Source organism: Molothrus ater, chromosome 7 (assembly GCF_012460135.2).
Source record: "Molothrus ater isolate BHLD 08-10-18 breed brown headed cowbird chromosome 7, BPBGC_Mater_1.1, whole genome shotgun sequence".
NCBI classification, from domain to species: Eukaryota; Metazoa; Chordata; class Aves; order Passeriformes; family Icteridae; genus Molothrus; species Molothrus ater.
In genome coordinates this window covers 15,266,496-15,275,991 of record NC_050484.2, presented here as the reverse complement: position 1 = coordinate 15,275,991, position 9,496 = coordinate 15,266,496, and the positions used below count along the sequence as shown (strand labels likewise).

At 36.5% G+C, this 9,496-nt stretch overlaps 1 protein-coding gene across 4 annotated transcripts in view; it reads right to left on the bottom strand.

Moving 5' to 3' along the window:
* Window positions 1-6,686: 6,686 nt before the first annotated feature.
* The window catches only part of SESTD1 (SEC14 and spectrin domain containing 1), a 50,882-nt gene continuing 48,072 nt past the window's right edge, over window positions 6,687-9,496 (bottom strand). For all 4 annotated transcript variants that reach the window (XM_036386609.1, XM_036386608.2, XM_036386610.1 and 1 more), the window contains one exon: window positions 6,687-7,435. In XM_036386609.1, coding sequence (XP_036242502.1) covers window positions 7,306-7,435 — 130 coding nt within the window. In that variant the 3' untranslated portion in view covers window positions 6,687-7,305. The remainder of the gene's footprint in view (window positions 7,436-9,496) is intronic.

Here is a 9,496-nt window from a genome sequence, read left to right as displayed (position 1 = left end):
AGGCAATGCACCATGAAATGATGCCTGCAAACAGCAGCTACCTAACAAATAGGCCACATGCGACAAGTGGAAATAAAATCCAGCAAGGCTCATTGAACGCGTGGCTCACTGCAGCCTTTTGATGCCATTTCAAGCAAAGCACTAATATTAACCCTGGCTTACATGTCACAAATTACTGTGTTCCTTTGGATACATTAGTCCTGGGGAGGAGGAGAGGAGGAAGGCCATGCTCTGAGAGGCACTGAATGATACAAAGCAGACAGTGAGCATCACGTTCACATCATCACCACTGATATGTGGAGCGGCACTCAAATGTGTTGAATACATTGCACAATCCTCACCCTGCGGAGCCCAGCTTGCAGTTATGTACCATCCAATAGAGGCACACAGAGCTGGATACAAAGGTTGAGAAAAAGAACAGGCTGCTCTTCGTACCAGTTTAGATATAGCTTGTTCCCAAGTCTCTGAAAGTCAGACTTGTATTACACAATCATATTAAATATCAAGTAACCATGCTGTAAGGCTTGCCTGTGAAAACAGCTGAGGCACCACGAAACCTACTCTCTTTCCTAGTTGCCCAAAAACCTTAAGGGGAGAATGGAATGTTAAAAGACACTTATCACAGAGAAATCCTGGCACAGTATTTGAGAGAAGCGTTCTACTGGAGATCAACAGCCCACTGGAACTCTGCAGCCTCTTGTCCTGTGAGGCACAGGAATCATGAGCAATCCTTGCATGCCTGGAAATTCAGCAATGACAGTGGGAATATGTTGTCACCCAGCATCTGCAACTCACTCTAGGAAAATGAACATGGGAAGCAGAAAACCCAAAATTGAGATGGCAATTCATTCACTGCAAACCAAGCATAACATAGTGAACCATGCCTGGAAATTGCACTGAAATTAACACATTGACTGAAATTAACACATTGACTGCTCCTGCCAAAATGGAGAACACGAACAAATTAAAATCTGGGTTCTCGTAGGTATTCATGTTTCATTCTGATATAGAAAGTCTCAAGTTACAAGTTTTCTCTCAGCTCCTCCAAAAGTCTGTTCTTAAAGCCTTAGCTTTAAGATAAGCTTTCCTCTCCACTTTATTTTCATAATTTATAGATTATTAGAATTAACATTTGGTGTAAAGTCTAGGAAACAGCTCAAAGCTTTTAAGGCCCAATGTATAAACATTTATATCCATTCAAATAGAGCCAGCAATTCTCAGGACTACACTGAAGCCTCAGGGCTGTTCTACCAAGAGCTGTCACAGCCTTATTCCAAGCACAAGACACTTCTACACAGCTGCCCAAGCATTTTGCTGTGTGTGTTCTGGGACCTACAGCCACCATTAAAGCTTTTTTCACTATTTCTAAACCCACCTAATGCATGTTGTCTTCTGACAGTGACAGCATTGTAGCAGAGTAGAGAGCACAAGACTGGGATTTGTACCACTGGGATCCTCAGAAGAGCCAAGTGTATAAGTGGACACCACGTTTAGCAAGATGTGCAAAGGAGGCAGTCACCTGGGCCATGAAAGTCAGTGGCATGGTTTGCTATAGGAGTTTGACACAAAATCTGGGGCTAAATCTGCCTTCTCAAACGCAGAGTTTTACATTCTGAGTGTTAGAAAGTAGGGGTGGTTACATAAGGTCCACTCAAACATTTTAAGCACAGATGGATGAGTTTGGCAAATCAATAGGGTATTTTACATAGCTTGCAGCATTTCCCCCCTTTACATACAAATCCAATGTGCATTATGAGGTTTCCCAACAGGAGCTTGTGTGTGTGGTGTCTGATAGCAATTATCAGCTACCTGCTGGTGGAAAAGCTAAAAGGCTTCCTAATATGTAAAAAAAAATCTATTTAACACTGTAGAATGATAAATAAAAATGCATAATAATCCTAAATTAATCTTACAAACACAATTACTTTGAAACACATTTCGTCTGTTAGTTACCTGTGCACAAAAACGTAGTTTCTCCTTGGCATTCAGTAATCACAGCACATTTGATGTTTCAATGTTGTCATTAAACTGCCAATGAAACTGCATTATTATTTTAAAAACTGTGGTTTATCTGCATAAAAAAATGTAAATTATCTGCACAACTTTTGCTAACACAACCAATTGTTTTCACTTAACCTTCTTTCAAAATCCCGAAATGATATCAAATAAAGTTTCCTTTGCTTTTAGTCATGATTCAAAAGTCAGAAATGTTAGCCCTGCTCTTTGCCCTATAAACTGTAAATATCACTAGTATCTGGAAAATTAGCTGAACTTTCCTCATTGAACTTAAATTAAAATGGGTATTTTCACTTTACTTTGTAATGTTTTACAATATATTTCCTCAGCACATATGAAATTTTAAGAAAGCATTTTTTTCACAAGAGGTATTTATCTCCTGATAAATTTATCTCCTGATCTCGTCAGCCTTCCTCTTGTCTCTGTGTTATATTCCCATAATTTTTGCTGTAATAGAGAACCATGTAAACTAAAGTCAACAGACAGGAAAAGAAAAGGCTGTTACATTACTTTTCCTTGCTATTTTGAGCTCAAGTGTTTCATCTGTGCTTTAAATATACTAAAAGCCTTTTAATATATCCTGTTTCTATTCATTCTTGTATCAAGATAACTAAAATTTTACAGTCACACAAGCATCTATTTTGATGAATATCTTTGATATGTGATATGTTGTCCTCCAATTTCACAGAATCAGACAAGTATTCTCACAAGTTCCTTCAGTGATTCACTTTCATGTTCCAAATTAATCTTGGAATCATAAAAACGGTCCTAAAACATCATGTGTTTGGGAGATCTGTATGAAGGGATCCAAGAGAAGTGTGAAATCAATCTCCTTTTTCTGTGGTTATTTAGTCTTACCTGTATTTTCACACAGTCAACCTAGATGAAAAATATCTTTAAGTACTCTGTGAGTCCATAGCATTGCAGAAGGTATGCAATTAGATTTTTAATAGAATTTTCAATGAAGATGCAGTCTTGATAGGCATCAGTCACTATTTAACTGAAGGAAACAAAAGTGAGATGCCTGTGGATATCAAGAATTTTAAAATTATATCACATAACAGTTTTCTAACATCTGATTTTGATTCTGCAGAAGGAACTCTGCAATTGCCTGCACTATTACACACCAGGAAATTGTGGAAATGGCACACTACAGAAAACTCAATCCACCGAGACTCACAGTGACTGTGCAAGGAACCACAAATAGAGTAACAGCTTGACTATTTGCCTATTTATCTTATTTCAGAGTGTATCAGTCCTCTACAAACCTGGAAAAGATGATACCTCTCCAAAGAGATAATGAATTAATTAGTTTATTGCAATAATGTTATTCAAATTCCAGATACTCAAGAGTTTGTGGCTATGCAGCTCACATTCAGGTACTTTTGCAGCTATTACATATGTATGGATTTTTATTCTATGTTTCAATAATTTTTTATTTTTAACTAGATTTTTTTTAAAACTAGAACAGAAATCTAACAACCTAGCATTTTTATAGTCCTAACTCCCTTTTTACCAATAAAAAAATCTGTAGAGATACTAAGTCAATCCTTCAGAAGTCAGGAATCACAAAATCTTTGCTTTCATCCATTTCTCACCATTTTAGCTTCAGAGCTATTAGAGAATTTAATCTATAGCTCCAAAAGCTTTCCTTCTTCCTCCTTCTCAATAATCTCCCTAAACAAATTAAAGTTATCCTGTAGAAAGAATTCACGAAACTAGAGGCTATTATAACACCATTACATCTCATTACTGTTGCAGAAAGCCCATGACAACCTCACTTTGTGATCGTGACCTACTGACACTTTTATTTTTTTACTGTGATGGAAAAAAAAAATATTCCCCTCATCTTTTTGTCAGCTGGCACTGATATCCTTGGCCAGCACGATGGAACAAGAAGTGCTATATGATGCTGCTCTGCACACAGCCCTTCTCCACCCACTGCTGCACCTCCAGAGTGGCTTTATTTGAACTCTGAATCAGTGACTCACACAAAGCTATAGAAGCCCATGGTCCAAATCTATTTGTTTTCCAAGAAAAATGTAACCCCATTAATCCTACTAAATATAAATACAATATAAAGTTAAGTGGTAAAAGGCAGCAAATATTTTTATGGACACTAATACAACAGTCCACACATGTTTTGCAATAAAGAGCTTGAGATATAAGCATTTTCTATGGCTGTCAGTCTGTGCAATTTATGCCCTAGGAAAAAGGGATGGCACTTACCAAGTTGATCATATTTCCATTCACTGTCACAAAAAGCATACTCAGGATTATGTTACCAGCAGAAGTAAAAAAATAGTTATCATATTTTTAAACATTTCAAGTACATCCAAATTTGTCTAAAAGGAACACAGAAAATCTTGGTGCTCATTTCATAACCATGAACAGGATTGACCCCATCACTTCCAAGTCATTAGTTGTAATGTACTGAGGGGTGTAACAATTACAATCCTTGCAGTCAATCCTTCCCTTTCTGTGGGTATCTCCCCATCTCACACCTTGCAGCACTGTACCCTCCACTGCATGTGACCTCTGTTTAAAAAATCTGAAACATATTTGCATCTTTTGGAACTCCATTGTTTGAATTATTTTTGCAACCAAAAAAAGGCAGAGGAAGAGCTACAAGTAGAGCTACATTTCTTTTCACAGCAGTAAATGCACAGACAAGTAACGATGGATTACTTGAGCAGAGGGTTTTTTGCTTTTAGTAAGTCTGTATCTCATTGACTTTGTGGGCTATTAAAAGTTCAGTACCAAGTACAACCACAGAGGATGGAGTAAGAGTACAGACCAGCACAAAAATCCCTCTCTCAATCAGTTCAAAAGCAGTATTAACAGAAAACGTTTTTTCCATTTTCAGTTAAGGTAGGAAGTCTCAGAACTCATAGGATTTGAGGATCTGGCACACTCTCATGCAACACGACTTAGAAAACTACTTGCCCTCATTCCTGATACATAGAAAATGGACAAATGGTAAAGTGCTGGTAAACGGCCCTTTGCCAGACACCTGATTTGCCTAAAGACAAGGAATTCCAGAGGAAGAGAGCAGAAAGGCAGAGCAAAAGCTGGCACAACCCAAGATGCTGTACTGGAGACTCAATTAGAGTCAACAGGGTCAAAGTCAGGATCCAGTGGCCCCTAGGAATGTCAAAGGACAGATAAGAGCAGCATTAAGATTGGACTACACACACTGAGCCAAAATTAACATCAGGGTTACTGGGGTGAGCAGTCATCAGTTCCAAGTTGTGCATGCAGCTGTCACAGGAATGAGTGAAGAGCTTCTGATACTGCCCTGGGTTTGCATACAGTATTGAGCCCCTAAATATAGTAAAAAAAGAAAATAAAATTAAAAAACCCAAAATAAAATAAAAAACAGAAAATAATTTAAAGTGTTTGTAATACTTGCTTACTCTAACATTTTAATGAGATTTTACACTGCAGACCATAATTTACCATAAGCAGATTCAATTTACAAATGCTGCAGAACTGGAGACACGGTGCTTATTTATAACTATATTAATTTACTTATGTGTTTGCACTTTATATTAAATATATGCATACTTTTCATGTTTTGGTTCTTTCTAAATGAATTTATACTGTCCAAATATTAGCTGTAATAACATCAGTTTCTCAAATGCAATTAAACAACTAAATTAAATTTGAAAAGATTATATCAAAAAAGTCTCTTTATAAATAAGGTCTGTAAAAATTCAGTTACTTTTAAACTAATATTAATGTAATATTTTAACATTGCATTAAGCGCATGAAAAAAAATTATATTTCCTTTGCCAAAACCCCTAAGAGGAAAAGTACCTTTATCACTAAATTTACAGGAAAGCTGTTAATTTGGAATTACTGTTTCTTAATAAATGGCTTGATTTGAAACATCGCTTTCCTCTGGAGATAATGCTTAAAACTAAGAAAAATATCTAAATATAGTACTTGAAGACACATCCATCAGGAAAATATGCAGAGTAATAGCAATGCCTGTAGGAAGAGAGCATTATTTTGACTGTGAGCAAAGTGAGATAACAGAATTCTCAGACTTACAGTTTGTTCCACACAGAGTACTCTAAAATGGTCAGATCTCATACTATCTTCCAAAAATATAATAACTGATGTATCCAGATTGCATCCTGAAGATTAAGAAGTCAACCAAGCCATGCACACAGCTGATTTGGTTTCAATCCAATTCCCTTCTCTGAATAAATTTCATTTTATTACTAATCTCATGGTTTGAAGTTATGAACCTCATGTTAATTTCTCTTTCATTACACGAAAACCTTTAACCACAAAGGTACTAAAAGGGATATTCACATTATTCAGGATTCTCTATTTGAAGGGAAACAAAGGACTTAGAAATAAAGCACAGCAGACATGTGCCAATCTTACAAGGGAACAAAACTATGATTAATATAACACTGACTTATGCAAATACCATCTTACTTTTGTGCAAGTACTGCTACCAGGAAGAAAGAAAAAAATAGCCAGGATTTTTGCACCCATCAATAATAGTTCAAGAGCAGTTCCCTTATAGCTACCATGTATATCATAAGAAAAATTATACAGATTTTCTAAACATATCGGGGAAAGCAATTATTTTTACTACCACTTATCATAAAAATGTAACATAAATAATATTTGAAAATACAGACCAGAACAAATTTATCTTAGATTTTAAAAAGATGATTTTTATTAAGCACAAACAGCTTTTAATACATTATCAATACAAATAGGAAAACATCTGTTTAATGAATTTGATATATCAAAGATCTGATGGGCAGGTTGCATACTGGCACAATAAAAATGATTTTTTTTTTTTAAGTATTTCAAATTAAAATTACAGGGTTACCACAGTCTACACTGCAGGTACTTTTCTCACAGTCTAAAATTACTACATCACCTGGGCATGGGGGAAGCAAAGAACTAGAGTTTCATAATATGGAACTTCTAACACTTTAATTAGCACCACTCAACACAGCATCAGCTGTCTAACTAAGAAGCAGCTGACAGGTCAGGTAAAGCTTTACAGCAAATTTCAGTGCAAAGTTTACAGTTCCTTTCATAAGATACTTGGAGTCTATGGTTTCATAGCATGTTAAATAATTATGGCTTGATAGATGTACAGTATTAAGATGCTGAGAACGTTTACTTTGAAAAAAGATGAGACTCGTAACAGCTGTGAAATGCATTTTAATATATTATACCAAATTCTGTAATATGCAAACAACATGCTGGATTACAAACTGAAGTCCTGTTATGAATTCATAGACAAGGTCAGTATTAGCTCTCTGGGGTAGTGGCTTCTGGTTGTCTCAGCTGCTGCTTTTTCAGGCTAACTAACTTCATCTTCTCCCTGATGTGTTCTGCTGCAGAAGCCATATCACTTGGGCTCCCAAAGTACTGCTCAGACCTAGAAAAAACCCAGACCACAATAAATTATCAGTAGTAAGTCAGTACATGAATACACCTGTTAATTGAAGTAGAAAACACAAAACAGATGAGAAAAATAGCCCCTTTTTCCTCTTGTCATTTAAAAGCCACCTATAAAAAGCTTTGGAGACTTAGTGATGAAGACTTAACAGCAAATTTTTATGAAATTGTTACAAATCCTCAATGAGCCTTTCATATCCAAAACACACTCTCAACAGAATTTTGAGGGTGGTGGGACACTGCTGGTCTAGTGAAAGGTGTCCCTGCCCTTGGCAGGGGGATTGGAACTGGATTATTTTAAATGTCCCTTCCAACCCAAACCATTCTGTGATTTGAACAGCAAGGCATTATTCTAGAAGCGCAACTGGATGCTTCCCAACTCTCTTTATTACCACACTTCTCTAGCTCTCCCCTAAGTCCATCTGACAATTTTGCATACTGTGACCATCTGTGATACCTGTCTATACACGAATTCTGAGTTTTTAGAATTGCTGCATTATTAAAGGACTCTTCACATGTTAAATCAACCACATGCTGTCAAATTATGCCATCTACCTCTCAAACTGAAAGGAAGACAGGCTATGTAATTCAAATACAAAAAAGAGCAGCTGAAATGTTAGGGAGACCACTAACCAAGCTGTCAGCAAAGGGAGGGTTTGAACAGACTGTGTGTTTCAGAAGAACGGGTATTAAATCTAGTTACAAAGCAGAGAAGCTGTACGCTTTGGAAATGGCAGCAGGACAAAGGACTTTCAGACAGGCAAAAGAGGACAGAAAAAGTTATTCTGAGCAGGAAAAGACTCATTTGAGGAGGTAACTGGTCAGACTGCATAACTGCACACGAATCACAGCATTCCTCATACAGAGCAGAAGCCATGGGCAGGAGAGGGAACAGTGACCTGAGTTTCCAAAAAGATACTGGTGGAAGTCTGAAGAGGTGAACAGGCTGATGAAAATGCCCCCCAACCATTTATGACATTTTGTATGTTCTTAAATCTCAAACTATTTTTTCTAATAATCAGCAAACCCTTTTCAAACCATATGCTAAACACTTCAAAACCAGAATGCCAGGATGATGAGCAGAGGGTCCTGAACTACAGGACATACAGGGGGATATGCAAAACTCTACTGAAATTCCAGAGGGGTCAAAAATGATGTTCAGGATTTACCAGATCACTAGAATCTGCCATACAGAAGTTATACAAAAATACTTGAACAAACACTTCTTGAGCTGGTTTTGGGTCAGTTTTTTGTTTGTTTTGTTTTGGGTTTTTTTCTACAGCTATAAAATCTTCCACTATTTTCAAACACACTATTAAAAGAACAGCGAAAATCACTACTAATTCAGACCTGGGCCCATCTTCATGATTAGCACTCTGTATAGAAGGATCTACCCTGCAGAAGGCATATGGCATTTTGGAAATATGATGACAATAAATTTTCATGACCAGCTTCCTGAAACCGTGTTTTTCAGGTAGACTTCAGGTAATGCTTAATGCAGTTGCCTGATGTTATCTCATAAGGCTTCAGCCTCTAATTCAGTATACTTATTTCAGACCTTTTTCATTATGGTGTGGCATCCTACACACCAGAGACTTGCTCCATAGCTTGGCTGTAACTCACATAGAAATTAACTACAAGCTCAGCATAACAACAGACATTATTAAATACAGAGAACTGAGTTTTATTATGGCTGAGATTGCAAATTCAATTTGCCTTTGTAGCTCAAAAGAACTATGAATTTAAAGTCAATATGAATAATTCTCAAGGAAAGTACTGTTTTGTTTACCAAATAAATAAAATATAAATTTATCTTCAATATACTGGCTTAGATCGATAGAATTGCAAATATATAAATAGAAATCCTGTAATTCTCATCTGATATCTTTTTTCAGGGAGAAGAGACTGGGACTGGTCATTCTCCTGTTACTTCTGCATATTATGCTGGTGCAAAGACTGCATAAATCTAATAATCATTCAGTGTGAAAAAGTCACTACTTTAAAAAGGAAGTGCATTAATACTCATTAAAAATTCGTTCCC